General features: G+C 43.1%; 2 protein-coding genes across 2 annotated transcripts in view; one reads left to right on the top strand and one right to left on the bottom strand.

Moving 5' to 3' along the window:
- The window catches only part of FAM185A (family with sequence similarity 185 member A), a 29,871-nt gene extending 20,069 nt beyond the window's left edge, over positions 1–9,802 (top strand). The window contains exons 7-8 of the mRNA XM_068167407.1: positions 1,775–1,909; positions 8,420–9,802. Of these exons, the coding sequence (XP_068023508.1) occupies positions 1,775–1,909; positions 8,420–8,535 (251 nt within the window). The 3' untranslated portion in view covers positions 8,536–9,802. The remainder of the gene's footprint in view (positions 1–1,774; positions 1,910–8,419) is intronic.
- Positions 9,803–9,807: 5 nt separating this feature from the next.
- FBXL13 (F-box and leucine rich repeat protein 13) overlaps positions 9,808–23,193 on the bottom strand; it is a 58,410-nt gene continuing 45,024 nt past the window's right edge. Inside the window, 3 exon segments of the mRNA XM_068170926.1 lie at positions 9,808–11,111; positions 11,114–11,184; positions 17,563–17,726. Of these exon segments, the coding sequence (XP_068027027.1) occupies positions 11,050–11,111; positions 11,114–11,184; positions 17,563–17,726 (297 nt within the window). The 3' untranslated portion in view covers positions 9,808–11,049.

Here is a 23,193-nt window from a genome sequence, read left to right as displayed (position 1 = left end):
CATCTTAGTGAAGCTCACTCCTAAACTTGGATTTGTAATTCTTCCATGCAGAAGACAGGATATGTAAATGACAAAGCCCTGAATACATCTTGGTTTGCAAAAAGCCCCCTACAGCATTTTTATGCATCATGATGTCAGGCACTTCAGGTGGTATAAATGAACATGGTACTTGATACCCCTCTCTTATCTATGAGACAGGGCTTGTGCCCTTGTAAAACCTAGCAGATCCTCAGAATGGGAGTCATGAAGGAAATGCACAGAAATCACTTGTGCACCATCCTGCTGTACAAGCTGTTCTGGTTCCTTCCACTGGTGCAAAGGAGGTTATTTTTATGTAACTTCTCAGTTACCTTTTGGATCAATTACTACAAAGTTAATGTCTTTGTGATTTAGTGACAAAGTGGAACATATTTAATAAAAGCTATTTCAAGACGTTGCCTGCCATCTCCTCTGGCAGCACGGTTTAAAAAAGACAAAGCTCACGAAGTTCTGGTTGTGCTTCTCTAACTTCAGAGTAACTGCTGACAGCTGCAGTGTAGAAAATGCCCCATTGGTGATAAATTAGCTGCACATGTGCTGGGGTTTGTGAGTCACATAGCTGAGCAGCTCTCCAAGGAGAACCCAAGACAAGGCTTTTTCCATTTCTTTTACTAAGGCTTTTGTGTATCCAGCAGAACTTAAGCTTAAATGATACTGACAGTTACTTGTTCATTAGGTCTGCCAGAGGCAAGTGATTGTGCTGAATTTAAATTGAAAGCTAGAGGTGCTTTCTGACTGCTCTTCAGCTGTTAGGACATCAGTTTTCTTGTGTTCTGCTTCAGCTTTTGTGACCTACTTAAAGACAATTTACTTTTAAGCCTCTTTGGTGGGTTTGGGCTTGGTTTATTTATGTTTAGTGCACTGGGCAAAAACTAAGAAGCACATGTACAAACACAAAGATTTTTGTGTTAATGTGTAGAGTGCAGCTTCTACACATTGTGACCAAGTCATTATAAACATGACTAATGTGGGCAAGCTGAGGGCCTGACATCTACCTTCAGGATAGAAGCACATACTGAAGGGGAGCAGAATTCAAAACTTCTTTTTCCAATGTCAAGAGTAGAATTAATTATTCAGGCCACCAAAGCTGCAATTTTGCTAATAGTTTAGACTATGTATCACAAAAATGTAAACTGGTTAGTGACTTTGAGCCTGAATCTGCTTGAGGATGTGAACAGCTGGCCCTGTGCACTAATGCAAAAACTGTTGCTAGTGCTGACAGTGTGTAAGAGGCATCTGATCATGCCAGAGGGGCAGCTGTTTCATAATGTGCCATGCACTGGAGGGATCAGTCATCAAATCCCATCCCCTGTCCTTGCTCAGGAGTGTAAATATGCAGCTAGAAGATGCAAGTAAAGTCATTACAGTTGAGAGCTGTTAGACTTGCTTCCCTTGATCATTCCTGCAATGGGATCCTCTACCAAGAGCCACTGCTAGTGGTGTATGTCACTGTTAATTTTTCTTCTCTGCCAGTGAAATACTGTAACAGCATTTCCTGCCTGTGACATACAACATTCTGGTTTTCATAAATGAAAATATCTTCATTTATCCATTCAGAGTAAAATTAAAAAAAAGAGGTTTCTGTCTCTAGAAGCTGTAAAAACAAAAACCAAAACCCACAATCCAAGAAAATAAGCCAACAACAAACCAGCAAAACAACTATTTGATTAGTTCACAAAATAATTGCCTAGTTTGATCTCAGTGCTGAACTAAGTTTCATTTATATTTATACCAGGTTCAATTACAGTGAAGGTGCCTGCATCTCTTAAAGCCTATTTACAATTGTCTGGTAGGAAAGTGGATGTGAGCTCAGAGATCCAGTTAGAAGAAACACAGAGTGCCTTCAAAGAGGACCATGTAACTCTAAGTGGTAAGACTTACTAATCTTGGCTTTCAGTAACTGTCTGGTCTTACTCAGAGGAGTTTATTGCTCTTGGCATCTTGTTTTGTCTGTTTGAGGTTTTGGTGGGTTGATGTTTGCTTGTGCCATTGTACTCCCCATGTTTCTAGATAGCTTTTTTAATTTTGCTTGGTAAAAGATGTGTAAACACAAACTGCCTCTCTAACCAGAGTCTTAGATCATTTGCAGCATTATTCCTGTGAATCTGTGGGAGGTAATCAGGGCTGAATTTGACCCATTGCTTGGTTGGCTTAGACAGTCACATAAGAAATTGCCAGGGAATGTCTATTAAAAATATACTGAAAGTTTTCTTTTTCTGTCAGGCAGGAGGGGGAGAACATAGCCTATTTATAAATGTACAGTGTAAATGTTAAGCAGTGAAGGACAGGGTGAGAAATGAAGTGTGGGAGATAGCTAGAAGAGCTGTAGAGGAATAGAGAGTATATGGAAAGGTGCCTGCAATTACTGGAAGCATTTTTCCAATGCATTTCAAATTGAACTTGGGAATCCCAAGCTATGCTGTTTCCTGCTTTGGACAACAGTTGTGCAATTCATTGTCAGGGTGTGTGTTTCTCTCCTCCCCTCCAGATGTGTCTATCTTGCAGTTAAGGCTGTTGCTGTTACCAATTACTCCATTTGCTCAAGAGAAAGCATTAACACAATGAGTCTGAAGGCTCCAGCTTTGGTTTTCAAATGTGTTATGTCACTGTGACCTGATTTGATAGCAGATTGGGTGAGGCTTTCAGTTTTTCTTTGCTTTTAAACCTAAGGGGAAGAAAAGCACAGAATTCTTCTGTGTAAGATGATATTCTCAAATTAAGGAAATGTTAGAAGTGTTTACACACAGCTTTAATCTGTAGCCTGCTTGTTTAGAATAGTAGCCTTGAAATGTATAGGCTTTTTTCTTGCCTTGAACTGTAACCAGCATTTAAACTTGCCAGTGCTTATAATACGATTGCTTTTAAAACCATGGTTACAAGCTCTCAGCCTAGAAACCTGTGAAGGATCCCACATTCTAGCAAGGCTCCAAGGAACGAATCTCCTCAAAACTCTTCCCAGTGAACAAGGACCACTAGGCAGGCAATCTTGTCACTGGAAGCAGTGAAGAGTGAGATAGTCACAGCTGAGCAGCTGCTGTGGTTCCATGTTCACTCAGTGTTTATGTAGGATACTCCTTGCTGAAGCGGATGCAATTTTTCAACCCACCACTCTGTGTGGAAGTGATCTTGGCAGCTGAGGTCAAAAGCAGCTCTGAGTAGTTAACCCTTAAATTTATGTATCCTAAAATCATGGAGATCAGCTGGAATTATGGAGAGGCAGCAACATTAGGCCAGTGATGACCAGTTGTTTGAAGAGTTATGGCATTGCACAAAATGTTTATTAAATGCAGCTCTAAATTGATTGTAATACAGCTGGATGCAAAATAGCCCCTGGAAGGAATTTCCTGTAGAACACAGCTCAGCTGAACCAGTGCTGGCCTGAAGTAAAGCATCCTCATCTGTCATCATACTCAGCACTGAGCTTGGAGTGTTTTCTCGTATCATGTAACCAGTTCTTCATAGGAGCTCTGTGCTCCCTTCTCTTCACTGATCAGCAGAAAACAAGCCTGAAGGTTGCTTTTAACATCTGTTTTGCTCTTTCTCTTGCCATTTGGAAAAGAGGGCCTCCCCTTTTTTTTCTAAGCCAGCAATATTCCTTTGCTATGATGAGGGAGATGCTTCCAGCTTCTCCTTCTCTTTACCTTATCTGTGGAGATAATGCATAATTTCTGCAGGCCTGTCCCCTCATTCTCAAGAATCTCCTCTTCTTCAAGTTGGTATTTGCAAATTTTCTTGTAGAGGTAGATCCTGAAATAAAAACTCTGTAATGCTGTTTATATAGCATGAAAACATTATCCAGTGTTGAAGTTTTAAGTTCAGAGGCTGTAGCTGATCTTCTGCTGTAACTAAAGTATAAGATGTAGACAGAAGAGGGAGTTTTGCAAGTGGAAAACCTCTGTACCACGAGAGTATGGCAGCTGACATTGTGGAAAAAAAATAATCTACTTCTATATTAACCTCTGAGCTCAGAAGCATAACAAACTGGCCAGTTCTCATGTGGATGACAGGAACCAGCTGCTTTCAGGAAGCTTTACTTGCATCTGGGAATATTGTGAGAAATCTTCTGCAGTGGGAAGACAGGGTAGAGTTCTGTGACTTGGGTAAACATATGTGCCTAGTCTGTCACCTGCTTTAGGCAAGCCTTTCCCTGCTCTGCTACAGTGGCTGTAATGTGCTGGCATCTCACCTTGCTTCGTGGCTCCCGTGGGGAGTCAGTATACAGCAATCCCACAAGCAGTCACACCCAGGGCTCTGCAAGATATCAAAGCAACAGAGCAGGACTTAAAGCTAGAAGAGGAAAGCCTGGAGTGAGTGCTTTCAAAAAGTGTCCTTCAAATATCTTGGAAGACTGGGGCATTTACTAAGAAAGGGCAAGAACTACAGAGCAGTGCTAGAGAGTTTACTCTTTGGTCTAATTTGCAAGGGTAAGGCATCTGTTTCTACTAGCATCAGTAGGCACTGATGCCTGTGCCTTCCACTGTGTGTCCAGGTCTGCTGTACTCTTAAATCAGCCTGTAGGGATCATTACCTGTATCTCAAACTACGTATGGTAAGGGGCAGGATAGCAGTTAAAGAGTGTCAAGCAGAAAAGGAGCTTAGATTGTCAAACCAAAGGAGTTGCAAGCTGGTGGAAGGGCATGGTTAAAATTCAAATAATCTTCAAATTCAAACATTTAGGGCATCTTTCTAATAAGGCCATTTCAGTTCGAAGTACAGTAGGATAATTATCTCTGTGAGCCCAAAAGGAGGAATGCAGGGGGTTCAGATACATGTGTTCTACCTCAGTGTCTTTCAGGAATGACTTGTTTCTTGCTGCTCACAGAATGAATGGCTTCTCATCCAGTAGTACTGGGGAAAGGGCCTTGTGAGGTGCTGTGGACTTTCCCTGTAGGGTTGCTTCAGAGCCGGGGTGAAAGGAGCTTGGTGACTGCCTGAGTCTCATACACCACACAAAGCTTTACAGATGTTTTAACTGCTTTGGTCACCAGAAATTCTGTGGTGTTTGAGGTAATTTCTGCTGCTTTAGCTGCAAGGTGTCCCAGGGTTAAATAGAGCTGAAGGGGGACAGTAAGCAAGGCAAGCAACCTGCCTTTAAAATCACTGGAAGAGCTTGTATCATGGCAGCCTGCTGAGGCTTAGGTTTCTTCTGAAGTTGAACAGCTGTTTGCAGCACTTCTCCCACAGTGAAGCTGACTGGGGCCTTTTGGACTGAGAGTTAGGATTCTGATCCCAGCAGTAACATTATCCACTTGCTTTGTCCCTCCCTGTTTTCTCTGTTCTCAAGGTGCTTCAAAACTGTCCTCCTTTCCTAGAAGCAACTTTTATTGACTCCCTGCCACTAGAATTGAGGGAAGGGCTTTGTTTTACAGTGTCTCTCTAAATACTCTTCCTCTGTGAAGCCTTGATCCTTAAGCAGCATCTTAAAAAGACAAGGACAGACCCAGGTTGTATCTGGAAAAGATTACATTCTTTCAAGTCAGGGAAAGTTCATCCAGCTGTTAGAAAGTACATAAGAGGAGATGCTGTCCTGCAGATTTGTATTGGTTTCAGCTTGGACTGAACTCAAGCTGTCTCACAGCCTTTGAGATACCCCAGTCCTAGCCACACCAGTGAGCAGTGTTTACAGGCTGCCTGCCCAGGGATGTTGTGGAGTCTCCCCCTTTGGAGACTTTCAAAACCCACCTGGATGCATTCCTGTGTGGACTATGCTAAGTGATCCTGCTTTAGCAGGGGTTTGGACCCAATGATCTCTTGAGGTCCCTTCCAACCTCTGACATACTGTGAAATAAGCTCCTTTTCATGTGTTTTATGATATGAAAATGGAGCTCTTGTTAACTTCTCCAGTCTTCAGGAAGACAAGTGAGTGGAGTCAGTGCTCAGCTGTGTAAAGCTCTGCCTTTAGACACCAAACAGGGGACAAACCCTCTTTCCTTGGTCTTCAGTTGAAATGGTGGCCACACAGCACACCGGTATATGTATCTTTTCCTGAGTTCATGCTGTTGTCCTGACTGGTGGAGTTTGAAGTGAATTTTGTTTTTTCCCTTCCTTATGCTCAACCCATCAGGCTGTTTGCCTTCATGATTCAATTGTGCTAGCAAAGTCATCCTCAAGCCACTGATGTTCATAGTGTTCAGCCTACAAGCCGTGAGTACAGTTAAGACTGAACTCATCAAAGTATCTCTAACCAGACCTTGGTACTTGATTAGGGCCTCACATATAAAGCTGTTTAAATAATCTTAAGCTTGATTTGAACCTGCAACTGGCAATAGGCTTAATAACCTTCAAATGGCTTGAAGATCTTCACCCCTAGGGAGTAGAACCTGACACTGTCTTGCAGGCAGTTTCATATTTTCTGTGTTCCTTTCACAGGCAAATGTCCAAAAGAAGCATAAGGAACCAAACATTTTTCTAAGTTCACATTAGCAAACGTAAAATAAGAAATGGAGCCCAGACAGCCCAGCCTTACAACAGCTCTTCTTCATTTGTTTCTGTTTTTCTGCAAAGCTCTTTCAGCAAAAGTGTAGCAGGATGTAAGCAGGGCATGAAACTGTTCCTTTCTACTGCTGATGCTGTGCTTCAGTGTTTATTCTTTGTGCAGAAGTACAAGTCACGGCAACAGACACAGGAGAGGGAGGAATTAACACCAAGCACTCCAGTGTGCATATCCTGGAAATATATCTCTGCCTGACTTTTATTGTCTTCTCCTTAAGGGAAAAAAACAAACCAAACAAAACCAACCAACCCCCCCAAACCATAGTATTTTCAGTGCTCCACAACTCTGTTAAGAGATCAACTGAAATTTTCCTTTTCATTGCTGTTTTATTTTGGGGGGGGTTGGGTGTGATGTTTAGTTTTTCTTTTATGCCTGGAGGCTGTTTCTTGTTTAAAATTCAGGTGGATTTAATGTTTTAAGGTCTGTCTCCTGTTCAAAGGTAGACTCTGTTTTCTGTTCTGCATTGTTTGATCCAACACTATTGATTCAGGAAAGCATTCTGAAAAATTGAAGCTTTAGATTTTAATACCTTTCATGTACAACATATTTGTCTGTGAGTCTGTAATTAGCTGGGGAGCAGAACTGTGGAGTCTGCCTTACAGTAGGAATTACACTGAGACTGCTGATGCCTGGGGCAGTCAATGGTGCAGAAATGGTACTAGAGCATTCACATGAAGATCCTTGAAGGCATGCTGTGCTCTGATAACAAGGGACACTGAAATAACTCTGCTGTCAGTGTTGGACTTTTCTGACAGTCACGTACCTCTAAGCAGTACCTCAGCCTGCAAGTGATGTGGCTTTGGCCTGTGACCTTATATGCATCCCACTTAGAAGCTCCAAAGCTATTGAAAAGTTCTGGCACATGGGCTTGGGCTGTAGCAACCAATGCAGTGATGTCACTTGGAGTTTTGCCACTGGTTTTGACTTGCCCAAAATTTAATTTCAGCTGTGTTACAAGTCAGAGCAGAGCATGTTTGCAAAATTGCTTCCCTGCCATCACTCAAGTTAGTTCTAAACTTAGAACTTTCATGCAGTGAGACAAAAATTAATGATAAAAGATAATCTGTAAAGATAAACCAAAGTGAAGGCTGAGCTTGTGATGAAGGCACTAATTTGGGTTATAAAAGATCCCAGCCGAGCTCCCAATTTGGTCATTTTTCTGCATAAATCTGGCCTCACTTTCTTAGCTGTGAAGTGAAGGTGAGTTGAACTTTCTCCATAGCCTATTCTACAGTGAGCTTTACAGAACATCACCTTGCACCCTAAGTCTGCATGAAACACGTAAGGCAGGCACTTCCCAAGGATGGATTGAAGCCATTATCAGAGAGCAGTGATAGCAGCAACATGTCTGGTCATCTGGAAAATCTGGTTTTGCACAAGGCTCTTTGTGCTTGCAGTGAAGGTGAAGGCTTCCCCAATGAGTTAGCCATATGAATGTCCTGTGTAGAGTTATCTGTTGGATCTGCATGGTAGTGGGGGGCTGCAGGGACAGCTTCTGTGAGAAGCTGCTAGAAGCCAGCCAGCTCCAACATGGACACATCAGCAGAGCCAAGGCCAAGCCCAGCAGTGACAGTGTCAGCACCTCTGGGATAATGTATTCTCATCCAGAGAATGGAGTGATGCTTTGTGAGAGAAAACTCCATAGGCACCAAGGTCATTGAAGAAGGGAGAAGGAGGTACTCCAGGCATTGGAACAGAGATTCCCCTGCAGCTATGGTAAAGAGGTCATGACAAGACAGAAGTAAATGTCAAACCCCTCTATTAGAAATGCTTACATTCTCCCAAATAAGTCTTAGGAATGTTCCCAGGGGGCTGGAAAAAAGGGCAGTGTGAAGATGATGTGTTTGCTGTGTGTCAAACTCAACTGAACAGAACTCTCTTTTCTAGGTCACATGAACCAAAAGAATGGAACAGACAAACGGATTAAGGCTGACACACAAAATGGCAAAGTGTGTCTTAAAAGCCAAAGCTGGATCCAGTCTGTCAAGCTGAAGAATTCTTAAAGGTGAAATAGGCCCAAGAGATTCAAGCAGGAAACTGTAAAGGACTATTTCTGTAACATTATGACCCTTGGCTCATGTATTTGCTTAATAGAAAGGAGAAAAAATTCATGAGGGTGTCTGAAGCCAGGATTTGTCCCTGACAGTGGCTGGTGCTTACTAGGTCTGTTTTAACTTTAGTGCCTTTTAGGAACAGCAAGATCTTAGATATGCAGAACTTGTGTGACCTGGCCTACTGACCACAGCAGTTTAAGAGCTGGAAACTTTCAGACCTTTAAAAATAAAAAGCATTTCCTATGTGTCCTATTTGCAATATGAACATTCACTCCCAAGATGACTGTTCTACAAGCCATTTTGTACCTCTGAATTAAATGTCTCACTACGGTGGGAATTCTGCTGGTTCATGCAAAGTGCAGAGGATTTTCTTAATCCAGATGATTTGTATCATGGATAGGATAAAATCACTTTCAGGACTGTAGTTCTTTAGTCTTGGGTGTCTGACCCCTAAGCAGTTTCTGCCATGGGTACTGTAAAGCTATTTACATGAAATCACTGAACTTTCTCTGTCATCCACAACCACTTGTTTGTGGATGGAAATAAGTTTAGCTGTTTACCAGTGTTTGTTCCCCTAAAGGAAAGCTGCCAAAGAATGGAAGCAGTGGCCTAATAAATGTGAACTGTAATCTGTTTGATTGTTCCCATTTCCAGGGTCTTGCTATCAGCCTTGTATGGCAGCACTGCAAGCTCTTCAAGGCAGGAAAGTAGAGGAGGTGAGGGAAGCAGATATGCCCTGCACAAGGGCATGCAGGACTCTTGTGGAGGAGTTTGTGTTACCATAATACACAGTAAATGGAGTTTTTAAAAGCCATTCCATACTTCTCTGTGGTACCTTATGAAAGAAGCAATGACATTTGTGTTCTAAAGCTGAGATGCAGGAATTCCTGGCAGGAGAGTGGCAAAGAAGAGTTCAGAGTTAGCTCAGGTTTTGTGTCTGTACTTCAGATCATAATGGTGCGTCGTGAAATGAACCTCTCTATTCCATAGGATACTCCAAGAGGTATAATTGGCCTTGGCTAATGGACTTTGGTAGTCAAGGGCAGCATTTTTAGTGTAATTGGGGGTGCTCAGTTTATCATTCTGTGCACTGTTTGGCTGAGGTAAACACTGATGTGTTGCAAATTAGTTGTATATTTAATATAAATACTAATATACAAATCAGTAGTGATATTAGTTCTTAAAGCAATCAAATATTCCTCCTGTTTGGAATTATTATTCATTCTGCATCTTTTAAAAGTATTATAATAAATGAATACTGATCTTAGATTGCTGAAAAATGTTTGAAGCTAATAATTTCTGTGCATTGCTGCAGACAGAGTGGAAGGAGCACCTCTGAATCCATACTGCTTTGTGCAGTAGGTTTTTCACAAAGGCCCCTTGATGGTTCCATTATTCACCTGCAACACAAAGCCTGACAGCTCCTGTGAGTTAAGGTTGTGCTTTTTGGGACCTGCTGCAGCAGCAGTTCAAGGGAGAACACAATAAGCAAACAAGTTCTTTCTTCCATGTTCAGAGGAAAGCAAAGAACTTCAAGATATCATAGTAACTGTCCTACCACTAAAGTCACTATGATTTTATTCTTTCCAAGCTAATAAATGTTGATAGCAGGTCAAGCTTTAGTGTAAAGGTCAAGAATGAGCTGAAGAAAGACAGACAAATCTTTGGGAGCTTCCCCAGAGGCATTTGAGCAATGTCTTGTTCTGCTACAAGGAGGTGAAACTCATTTGCTCTGACAAGGAAGATGAGTTATCAGTAACTGACAGATCCCATCTGTGCACTCTCTTTTTTGTCCATTTGATGGGAAGACATGTTTGTGTAACTGGAGAAACTTGTCCTTTAGCACTTTCCTCATCTCTACTCCTTTTTATTTAATTCTTCTGCCAGCCCTCAGCTCAGACCTGCAGATGTAAACAGCAGCTCACTTAGAGCTGCACTCAGCCTGAAAGGCTTTTCTGAGCATTAGGACTCTGGGTGCATGAGTGGCTATTGAGAAGCACAGCACTGTGCTGGAAGGGACACATGTAGTTGTATGAAGGGAGGGGTGGTCACTGCCTCTTCATTGTTCTCTGTTGCTCAAGAATACTACTTGATGAGTACCAGCTGTGTCACATGTGAGGTGCTGTGAAAAGGCAGTGTTTGTTGTGGAGAGGATCTTTGTGCCAACCAAGCCCCCCCAACACTCAGATTTATTGATTGCTTACTCTGTGTGGGCCTACAGAAACTTCCTGTTCCTGGAAGAGGAAGGCACCTGAAAGTCAGCAGTGTGGTTCCAGTGCAGCTGTCTTGCTTGAAGGCACAATACAACTGCGAGAGTGCTTCCTCAGTAATGTGGTGAAACAACTCTTATTAAAGTGTGATTAGTTTTAAGGAAAATAATAGTGTCCTCCTCATGCCCTAGAGATAAACCCTTGAATGGTAGAAGTTGTGCAATTTCTTCATCTTTCCTTTTGAAGGATTTGTTTACACAAGCTTTGCTGTGTGTGTTTTGGTGAAGGAGAGCATGCTATCATCACAGTCATACCAAGCCAGGAAGAAGGGTCAGCATCATTGTGTTGTTGTCTCTCCAGCTTGGCTGTGTGTTTCAAGACAGCTCGTCTGCAGCAAGAGGTAAAAAAAATAAATACAGAAGTTAAAAATAAAAGCACACAGAGGCTGTTTCTGCAAAGAACACTAAAAGTTTTTTAATGAACAAAAGCTCCTTCTTAAACTGGAAGCTATCACTATTACAACAGATGTTGTAGAAACTAAAAAAGAAGATATCTGGTTAGGCCATAGAGTCATGGAATTACTCTGGAAGGGCCCTCTGGGCATTGTTTAATCCTGGTCTTGCTCTAAATTAATCCAACTAGGCCAGATGGGTCATGGCTTTGCCAGCTGAGTTCTGACTATCTCCAGGGATAAAGATTGCACAGTGCCTCTGGGATCTTGTTCAAGGGTTTGACCAGGTTCCTGGTTGAAAAATAGTCTCTTTGTACTATCAGAGCACCTTTGGGAAGAGCCTGGCCATGTCTTCTCTTCTGATGAAGAGTTACAGATAGTAAGATCTCTCCCAGCCTGAGCTTTCCCTGCTTGAGATTGAGCAAAGTAATTCTCTCAGCCTTCCTTTGTATCTTACATCCTCCAGTCCTTTAAGGGGTGTGGTGGCACTTGTCTGCTTTGCAGTGTTACAACACAAAACCAATGGACCAGAGCAAAGTTACACAGAAAGAGGGGAAAAGCAGGCTTGCTGAGTGAGAAACCCTAAAAAGAAGCCAAAGCACAATGCTCTCCTCTCTCCTCTTTCCAGCCAGAGCTTTCATTGCTTTCCTGAGCTGAAGAAGCTCAATCTCCACTTCCACTCTTTTGAACCTCTCTTTCTATCACTTCTGCACCTTGGCTGCTGGCCTACTCCAGGCTGCACAGAACACCCTTCTCCCCATGGCTGGTCCCCATGGCTCATTCCTGTGCTCCAGACAGTCCCTGGAATAAGCCTTCTTGTGCGGGCTAGAGAAAAGCCAGCTCTCCATCTCCTGTTGTCTGCTGGAGTTTGGGGTGTCACAGCACAGCAAGGCAGCCTTGCTCCATGCTGGCTGCTTGCCTAAGCTCTGTAACAGAACAGAGGACCTGGCACCTAGACAGAAACAAAGACTCACATTCAAGCTGGCTGTTATCTGCTAGGAATGCTCCTACAGTCTGGATTTGCTTTGTCCCCGAAGTGCAGACACTAGCTGATGCCCAAAGAGGCAGACACACACAGCTGCCATACTTGCACCACCGCAGCAGGAAAGGGGACAGAGGGAGGGGTGCGAAATAGACAAAATTTATGATGCAAGGAGGCTCTTTTCCAGCTGCTGCAGGGTTGTTTGTTAAGCTCTGACAGTGGCACATTGTGTGACCCACAGCAACACAAGACTGGGGCTGTTTCTGTGCTGGGGAGGCCCCTGCATTGAGGAATGTGTGCACAGTTTATATGTACTATAAGCTCTGAGCTGTAAAATAAAAAGCAACTCATACACATCCAAATTCCTGTTTTTCATGGAAAGTGCAATGTATGGTGGCTGGCTGAAGCCTGTGTAAGGAGAGCTTTTACTGCTTTTTTAGAAACTTATGTTGTCCCTTGCTTGGAGCTACAGCTGATTAGTCTGCCAGAAAGACCCATTCATTAATGATCAGCACATGGCAAAACAGATTAATTTCTTTAAGCTGTGCTGCACTCTGCTAGACTCTACTTACTTATTTACATGGTGTCTTAAATGAACACACTGATGAATAAAAGCATTGCAGCACAGAATTACCATGCTCTTTGGCAAAGCAAGCATCTTGGCCCAAGCCTATGGCTTGAGAAGCACTGCAATATATAACTGAATCCTTACCCAGACTGTCAATCCCTTTTGCTAAGAGGGAGGAGCTAGGAATTACAGTTTTGCGTTAGTACAGTTCTGCATTTTGGGCTGAACCCTGATAACTGTATCCATCATAATAAAAAGCAGAGATTTTGAAAAAGACTTTACAAAAAACAAGAGCAAAAAGTAACAGAAAATAAAATCTTAAACATGAGACACCTGTTTGTAGTGCAAACACAAGAGAAAGGAAGCTGAAGAGCCAGGTGGAGGCAGGCAGCTAATGGTAAAAGCAGAAAGCATCCAGCAGCATGCTCCAGGTTATAAAAAGTGATAAGACTACATAAAATCTGAAGTATTCTGGGATCAGTCAGCTGCAATAGTTGTATCATTTGATGGCAGCTGGTTCAAGTGCACAGGAGGCTTAAACAGCACTCCAGGTGCTTTCATGTCACTTCTCAAGTGTGCTTTCCTGTCAGTGAGGAGACAGTTCAATGACATGCTTGTTGCTTCTTCAAGAGAAAACCTAGGAGCAATGATTCCTAGTCCTTTACCAAATCATGCACAGACTGCCTTCATTTCCAATTACCTCTGTGTTGGACTCCCAGATCCTCCCTCCCTTGAGACCTGAATATTTGGGTAATAACTGAAAAATTCTGCTTTTTCAAGAAAACAGTTTCTAACCAACAGCAGCCATCAGAAAACACAGCAACAACCCCCCAAACAAATCAGAATGCTCTCCACTTGTCAAATGCATTGTAGCTATTAAGACCCTGTGGCATTTCTGTTTCAAAGGCAAAAACTGACGCACTATTTGTTGTTGGGTCACTTGCTAACAGAGTAGCCAACAAGTTTAAAATAAATGTAACTGGTTTCATAGTACAGACAAGAAGGAAAGTAGTATTTAAATGCTCTTAGAGAACAGCTTTTGATGGGAGCAAACTGTTACAGATGAGACAAGACTGGCTGCCAAGGGCTACTGAAGGCAAGGGCAGACTTCCTTTCTCATTTTGCACCAGAAATCTTCCTAGACAGCCACAACCTTTCTCAGCACTGCAGCTGACTTTAAAGGGTATTTGTGTTTGAAAGCATAAAGAGAATGTTTTACAGGGCAGAGAAGAGTTTCTTTGAAGCTCTCAGTGAGTTCTCTCTTGTGGGATTAGTCCCAGGTGACTTAGAAGCACCCTCGTTACACTGGATCGTTACCTTGCTTTCTCTCTACTGGAAGAAATTAATTGTACCAGTACCACACACTCCCACAGACTATCCATGATCCTTTATGGCATTGAGGAACAGGGTTAACTGAGAGTTCATTAGCCTCTGGCTGCAGAAATAGGCAGCAGGATATCAGGCCATAGATCTTCTGGCATTGAACAAACCTGGCACCAGACTGGTGTGTTGGCAAACATCACGTTGAATGTTCCCTGATACTGGAAAGAGTGGACAGTTCATATGCTCTGAGCTGCTCCCTGTGGAGCTGCATTGGACTGGATTGTGAAGAGCTTGGTGGCTCCAGATGTTTCCTATTTCAACCTAACAAAACAGTAAGAAAAGGGAAAAAACAGACTTTGAAGAAGAACATAACACAATACAAGAACTGCCTCTGTGTTTGCAAGGCTGAGCCTGCTGAGAGATGGCTGCTAGGACTGGTTAGTGGCTCACAATAAATACTGGGGAATTCCTTTAGCAGAATGAAGTATAGACAATTAGAGATTATGTAGGGCAACTTTAAACTAAAACTGTATTTCTTCTATTACATATTTAGAACCCAAGACACCAGCAGTGTCTTAGTTCTCCAGATTAACTGATTTTTACGTTATCCCATCTCCTTAAATGGGGAATGAAATGTCTCTGCAGTGTAGGTTTCACACCTGCAGAACACAAATCACGCCTGAAACCAGCCTCTTCTAAATCCTGTGAAAACCAAAGGACCTGAGTAAGATTTTAATAGTTAGTCTGGAAACAGAGAATGGGGCCCTGTTCAGTTTTCTGACAATCTGTTGCTTTTCACACACAGAGGTTGTGAATGCAAGACACAGTTGTGTAAAACCATTGTGAGATAGCAACAGTGCTGCCTCTGCTTTAGATGTCGCTGATGACGGCCTGTAGAAGCACTGGTATTTTATTGTGCTCTTCATGATGGAAGATAATTTTTTTGTTAATCTTTGCATTATTGGCCTTCAATTCCAATGTAAAAGAAAAATTTCCAAAGTGTGCCACATGCAGCATGTGGAATGTATCTGAACACAGCTGTGACTCTCCTGTGTTTTCTGAACACTATTCCATCTAATTCAATGCTGAATTTTTCTACCTGATCAATCCAACTGATATGTTTTGTCCCAGAGTCAGATGGCACAGACTAGGAGTTTCCAGTCATTGAACATAGGGTGCTGAGAGGTAGACACTGGGGCTGGCAAAGAAAAGAACTGTCCACCAGCTCATACCAGAAAATCAGCAACTCAGGGTTCAAGAAAGTAAAAGCAGCAACATTTGCCTAGTTCTAAAAACCACAAAAAGGGCAAAGATGACCCTGGGTGGAGATGTGTGTCTCATGGTTGCTTTTTGTTTTGCAAAGATCTGTAAATCTCTAGGGATTTCTTTGCAGTAAGGATAACTGGTTGGGAAATTCCTTGGCTGAGTCAGAAGAGTTTAGTCAAGGCATTTGGAGAACCCATAGCAATATGGGACTCTGAGGCAGAGGCATAATCCTGGGTCACCCTGCAAAGGCTGCAATAATGCAAATGGTTTCTGAGAGGTCAAGTCAAGCCTTTGATGAGGGCTCACCCAACATTGCCCAGAATTTGCACAAAATTCTGTTTCTACTGCATCTCACTGCTATGGGAAGATGTAGAAGCAATGGCTGCCTTTGGCTGGATGGAAGTAGAGCCTGAAAGGGATGGCTGCTTTTGTCTGAATGAAAGCAGAGCCTGAGAAGGATGACAGGGGTGGGGAAGGTGTTTCTTTCCTCTCCATTCTCTGGTGACCAGTAATAAGATAAGAGAAAATGGACTGAAGCTGCATTGGCCATTAGGAAAAGGTTCCTAACTGAGAGGGTGGTTGGTCACTGGAACAGGGTCCCCAGGGAACTGGTCCAGCCCCAACCCTGTCAGAGTTCAAGGACGGTGAGTGCATTCTGGACGATGCTCCTACTTGTATGGTTTAATTTTAGGAAGTCCTGCAAGGAGCAGGGAGTTGAATTAGATGACCCTTGTGGGTGTCTTCCAACTTGAGATGTTCTGCAATTCTGTTATTCTAAACCTAACCAGAACTGACAGGCTTTTAACCGCCATGTGCAATCAGAATTGGTCCACTGACACCAGGGGGGAAGCTGGGTTACTTTGTGGTACATTACCTGTTTTTTCCAGATGTAGACACACAACAAGTGTGTTCCACTTGATGAAACTGAACTTGATACCTTGACTCGCTGGCTGTAACCATACTGGATTCTGAGCACAGACCCACATCTACCATATCCTGACAGCCAGTCACTGGCAAACAGGCTCCCACAAGGCTTCAGAGGGAGCCTGAGTACCTTCTGCAATGGCTGGCAGCATTAGGTTCAGTCTGGGGTTTTCCCACATGTTCCCATGTCCCCTTCAGGTGATATCCTGTGCCTGCAGGAACTTCCTTGCCATAAAGAGAGACGGGGTCCCTATTCCTCTTCACTTCTACATATCATTAGAATATGTAGAGAGCCACATCAGGCCACAGGGATCCTAATGCAGCAAAGTGAACATAGAATCATAGAGTTTTTTGGGTTGAAAAGCCTTCTAAGACCATTGAGTCCAACCATCAACCCAATACCACCATGGCCATTAAACCATGTCCCCAAGTACCTCTGAGGATAGTGACTTCACCACATCCCTGGGCAGCCTGTTCCAGCACCTGATCACTCTTGCAGCAAAGAAATTTTCCCTAATATCCAACCTAAACCTCCTCTGGCACGATTTCAGGCCATTTCTTCTCATTCTATCATCTGATACTAGGGAGAAGAGACCAAACCCCACCTCACTGGAACCTCCTTTCAAGTGATTACAGAGAACAACTCAGTCTCCTCTTCTCCAGACTAAACAACCCCAGGTCCCTCAGCTGCTCTTCACCAGACCTGTTCTTCAGACCCTCCACCAGCTTCATCGCCCTTCTCTGGACATGCTCCAGCTCCTCAATACCCTTCTTGAAGTGAGGAGCCTGAAACTGAACCCAGTATTCAAGGTGTGGAGTCACCAGTGCCAAGTACAGGGGGATGATCACTTCCTTGCTCCTGCTGGCCATAATGCTGATCCAGGCCAGGATGCTGGGCACACTGCTGGCTCATGTTTACCCAGCTGTTGACCAGCACCCCCAGGTCCTTTTCTGCCCCAAAGCTGGAACATTGCATGGGGTTGTTGTGTCCCAAGTGCAGGACCTGGCACTTGACCTTGTTAAATCTCCTGCAACTGACCTTGGCCCATGGATCCAGCCTGGTCAGATCCCTCTGCAGAGCCTTCCTACCTTTGAGCAGATCAACACTCTTGCCCAGTTTGGTGTCATCTGCAAACTTATTGAGAGCAGATGACACTAGATAAAGAAGCAAGATGGCTCAAGCCAGATAGCAGGCACCATAGTGACAATTTAGAGAAAAATAATGAATTAACATAATGAAATATCCTCTTACTTGGTAATATTTCTGCAATACAGCATCTTGAGGGCCCAGAGTCTCTTACAGCCTTTCCAAAGACACTTCAGTGCTTTGCCAGTAAGATGAATGCAACCTGAAACATCCAAGAAATGAAGATAACGGCAGGCTGCAGCCAAATACTGGATACAGCTATCAGTCATCTGTAAATGAAGCAATGAGAGATGCAGAAGTTGGAAGATTATTCAACAGCTGAAGATAAGAAAACATAGAGCATGATTACAGTGTCTGATTTGTGGGAAAGCTGTATTGTACAATATTTTGTGAAAGAAAAGTTTAGCACAGCAGAATTCTGAAGCCCTGCAAGAGGCTCTGTAGGAGCTGTCGCTTAACCATCAGGACCATATTAGGTACTGCTGTGAGTCCAGCACAGTCCAAAGTATTCTTAGGATTCTTTTTTCACTTAATCAGAATCGTTTCACTTTCTCAGCCTCATCATTTTGCATGCAGCAGATATGAACCTTTAGCCTCACCTGCTGTTGCATTGCTCTTACTTAACTATTAGGCTGCACTTACAGTTTTATCAGTTTTGCATCTCAGTTCTCTGTTACAAATAAGTGTCTCACAACAAGACCTTTTTCAGGCGTAGCTCTGGAGCAGAGCTGAGGGAGCTGGAGAGGCTGAGGGAGCTGGGATTAGAATAAACCTTTATTAGAATAAACCAAACCAGGTTGGAAGAGACCTTCAAGATCATCGTGTCCAACCCATCAACCAATCCAACCCACCCAAACAGCTAACCCATGGCACCAAGTACCCCATCAAGTCTCCCCCTGAACACCTTCAATGACGGCGACTCCACCACCTCCCTGGGCAGCCCATTCCATAGTGCAATCCCTCTTTCTGTATAGAACTTCTTCCTAACATCCAACCTGAACCTCCCCTGGTGCAGCCTGAGACTGTGTCCTCTTGTTCTGGTACTGGGTGCCTGGGAGAAGAGACCATTGTTTAGCCTGGAGAAGAGGAGGCTTAGGGGTGACCTGATTGCCCTCTACAACTACCTGAAAGGTGGTAGTAGCCAGGAAGGGGTTGGTCTCTTCTCCCAGGCAACCAGCACCAGAACAAGGGGACACAGTCTCAAGCTGCGCCAGGGGAGGTTTAGACTCGAGGTGAGGAGGAAATTCTTCACCGAGTGAGTCATTCATCATTGGAACGGGTTGCCTAGGGAGGTGGTTGAGTCATCGTCCCTGGAGGCGTTCAAGAGGGGATTGGACATGGCACTTGGTGCCATGGTCTAGTCATGGGGTCTGTGTTGATAGGTTGGACTCGATGATCCTCGAGGTCCTTTCCAACCTAAGTTATACTGTGATACTGTGATACTGTGAAGTTTCACCTCACAATTCTATTTTTCTAAACTGAAATTCATTGCCATTAATGCTGGAAGTTGCATTTCAGAGAAATGTGAGACATGAAGTCTGCAAGACACACAAGCAGCCACTCAAGCTACTTAATTGCTCCACTGATCTCAGCAAGAAGAGTCAAGAATACATTATGCATATATTTTAATTACATTGTTCGGTCAGAACCAAAACTCAAGAGGGCATACTAAATACCTTTTAAAGATGCTTGATTAAAATCAGGAGTGGGATGGTGGAAAGAGTCATGAGACTTTCACTTGCATAAAACAGCCAATGTCATGAGAGTCTAACAGGGACACATAGGCAAGATTAAGCTGGGACCTCATGTTGCAGAACAGAAAATGATCACACCAGTTTGTGACACAGTCCTCCTGGGACACAGAGGTAATTCTGCCCTTTGCTTATTCCAAATTGAGCTATCTGCTTTAGAGGACTGAATTTAGAGGACTGTGATGCTCTGAGCCTGTGAATTACAGAATTCTCTGGTCATGGAACCATGTCTTCAGAACTCTGCTATTTAAATAGCTGATTCACTTAACAAGAGATTTCAGTTCTCGATGTGGAGGATGTTTCCCACAGCAACTTAATTTTTTTCCTGTGAAGAATTACTTCTGAATCATAGTATCATAGTATCGTAGTATCGTAGTATCATAATATCAGTCAGGGTTGGAAGGGACCACAAGGATCAGCTAGTTCCAACCCCCCTGCCATGGGCAGGGACACCCTACACTAGATCAGTCTGGCCAGAGCCTCATCCAGCCTGCTCTTAAACACCTCCAGGGAGAGGGCCCCAACCACCTCCCTGGACAACCCATTCCAGGGTTTCACCACTTTCATGGTGAAGAACCTCCTCCTCACATCCAGCCTGAATCTCCCCACCTCCAGCTTCATTCCATTCCCCCTAGTCCTATCACTACCTGAGATCCTGAGAAGTCCTTCCCCAGCCTTCTTGTAGGCCCCCTTCAGATACTGGGAGGCCACAATCAAGTCACCTCGGAGCCTTCTCTTCTCCAGACTGAACAGCCCCAACTCCTTCAGTCTGTCCTCAGACTGAATCATGCTCAGAACTACACTGCTGCCTATTGTGCAGTATCAGCACTGGCAAAATTACTTGTTCACGTTGTAGGTACAGAGAAATGTGACAGGGAGGCTCTCTGCATGTCCACTAGAGCCAGTGCAGTTTGTTCAAAGACAGCTAGTTTGCACAAGTAGATATGACTAAAGCGACTTTAGAGTAATCTGCAGAAGACATACCAAAACACTCTTAAGGCACATGTATTTCTGTATCGATTTTCCCCATGTTCTCTTGCTGATTTTTTGTTTTCAATTATTTTCTTATAGAATATAGCTGATGTTGCAGGATATGACTGTCAGACTTAACATATATCCTTTAGAACAGGTTCATTCTTACCTTAATCTCCTGATGATTCTTAAACAGTCTCTGAGTGGAAAATATTTCCTTACTTAGCAGCTGGATTCCCTCTATTTATACTAGAGATTGCCAAAGGATTTGAAAGAGCCATTAGCTTTAACATCCACAGGTGTACCCATCTAGTTTTATGGATTCAAGTTAAACAAAGACTTGTAAACTTATGTGTAGGTTTCTTTGGAAGAGCCTTCATGTTCTTTTCTGAAAATAGTGTGGTATTAGCAGTTAATAGCTTGGCTTCATAACCATTTAAAGGAAAGATACCATCTAGGAACAAAGCATTGGAAGGAGATTGTAGGGTCACTGAGTCTATTTCTTGTTCCCATTTGAAGGAACTACAAAATAGGACCAGTTCATTCCCTAAGCAGGAGCCATCCTAACATTTGTTAATGCTTTGTCCCCATCTCCCTTCCCAGGATACTGTCCCAAAAGTTCTGAAAATCAGAAACGCTTCCAATTTCCATCCACCCCATTTTATTGGGGTTTGGTTTGTTTCCCTGTATTAGTATCCAAGGTGCAGGGAAAACATTACAGAAAAGACTGATAACAACACTGCCTAACTTCAATGCCTTTGGGCAGACCTCTATGCACAACTTCTAGTGCCATTCCTGTTGTGCAAAAACAGCTTACTATGTGTCTAAAAGCAAAGAACAGAGGAAATTGAAACCTATATATATAATAACTAATGGTGAACAGTAGGTATCTGTAAGATACAAACCAAAGGCTGTTGTAAAGAGCAGAGCAACTACCTCGGCCTGCCATAAGCAGCCCCTGGGGTTTTATTCCCCAAAGGACTTAGATTGCTGTGCTCGGAATCCTCAAAATTATTAAGCATGGATTTACATCCCTGAGTGCATCAGCTCTTTCTTAGGTACTACTGCTGTTCTCAAAGAAGCCAGAGCCCTGCCATGTAAAGCCACAGGTAAAATTCCTCATGTCCCAGGTTTTGCTTTACCTGGGTTCAGAAAGAGTGCTGGAGAAAATAAAACATGCAAATACCAGGAGTTATTAAAACAAACACATCACCCTTTGGAAGCACCCAAACTACCAGAAGCTGAGAGAGTATTTGTAAGAAGCATCACTAAAATCCCTTTTTTCTTCACCCTTTACTAGACATCAACCCCTGGAGAGACAAACCTTTACCTTTGTTTGTTGTTTGTTGTTTGTTGTAACTACAACACTCTCAGAAGCCAAGTCTTAAAACTCATGGAATGCCCGCTGAACTTGAGCTATGAATTCTAAATTACTTGAGTACGTTGTACAGTTGTGACAAGACACAGATCATAGAATCACAGAAACACAGAATGGTAGTGGTTGGAAGGGACCTCTGGAGATCAGTTAGTCCAACTCCCTTGCTAATACAGGTATGCCTAGGTCAGGTTGCACAGGAATCCAAACTCTGAAAGTTTCCAGAGGAGACTTCACAACTTATCTGGGCAGACTGTTCCAGTGCTCCATCACCGTCAAAGTTTCTCAAGTTCAAGTGAAATCTCTTGCAGAGGAATGGTTAAGAATCTCAGGGCTGCCACCATGGCTGAACCATGACCTCCTGGTAAAACTAAAGGGCAAGTTGGGACTACACAGGAAATGAAAGAAGGGACAGGCATCCTGGGAAGAGTATAGGGACATTGTCCAGTCATGCAGGGACAAGGTCAGGAAGGCCATGGTGCAGCTGGAATTGAACTTGGCAAGGGATGTAAAGAAAAACAAGAAAGGCTTCAACAAATAGGTTAACCAGAAAAGGAAGGTTAAAGAAAGTGAACCCCCCCTCAGTGAGCAACAGTGGGGAACTTGTATCAATGGACAAGGAGGAGGCTGAGATTCTCAACAACTATTTTGCCTCAGTCTTCACTGGCAACCCCTCTCTTCATGGCTCTCATGTTGATGGCCCACAAGTTGGAGACCAGGGAGATAAAGTCACTCCCACTGTAAGTGAAGTCAGGGTGCGTGACCATCTGAGGAACCTGAAGATATAGAAGTCCATGGGACCTGATGAAATACATCCCAGAGTCCTGAAGGAATTAGCTGATGTAGTTGCCAAGCCACCCTCCATGATATTTGAAAAGTCATGGCAGTCAGGTGAAGTCCCTGGTGACTGGAAGAAAGGAAACATTACACTACAGGCTGCTTGTCACCTGAAATGCTCTAAACCCAGAAACTGGATGGGTTTTATTAATGTATAAGAGAAACTACACTCCCTCCAGAATCCAGCCTCAGCTGTGATGACTTCATCACTACATTCTCAGCTGGGGTATGTAGTACAAGCTGACACCAGGCTCTTACTGCCTGTGAGATAGGTTTATCTTGTTTTTACTGGCATCATTTGTCTACACACAAATTTAAAATACCCTGCAAAGTTAGGTTCTGAATTTTCTCTTAACTTTAACTCTACATTATTTTGCAGATAGCACTAAAATTATATTCACAATCAAAGGCAATGGAGTTTTGTTTGCTGTCTCCATCTCTGTATCCCTGATTCTGTGCCTATAAAGAAAATCACAGAAAAGGCTGTGAAAAATAAATAATGTTAGAAAAACATTTAGACACTCCATAGAGTCAATTACCATAGAAAGGAGATAACTTTCTAACTGCTTTGCAGAGTTTTAATTCTGTGTAAGGCCCGAGGACACGAGCATCAGTGAAAATGCAAAACATGGAACACTAAATTGCTACTCATTAAGAGGGCATCATCTGAGTTATGAATGAGCAAAGATCCTACTCATAAAAGATGTGATCACATATATGTTTTCACACTGTCACAAGGGCTGGGAACAAGTAACAGAATTAAGACTGTACAGTCAAGGTTAGTTCTGTTCATATTAATTT

Source organism: Melanerpes formicivorus, unplaced genomic scaffold (assembly GCF_026170545.1).
Source record: "Melanerpes formicivorus ecotype bairdi unplaced genomic scaffold, bMelFor1.0.p_v2 SCAF_3, whole genome shotgun sequence".
In the NCBI taxonomy this organism is placed as follows: Eukaryota; Metazoa; Chordata; class Aves; order Piciformes; family Picidae; genus Melanerpes; species Melanerpes formicivorus.
Note: the sequence above shows the minus strand (reverse complement) of the source record. Positions and strands in the feature narration are given on the sequence as shown.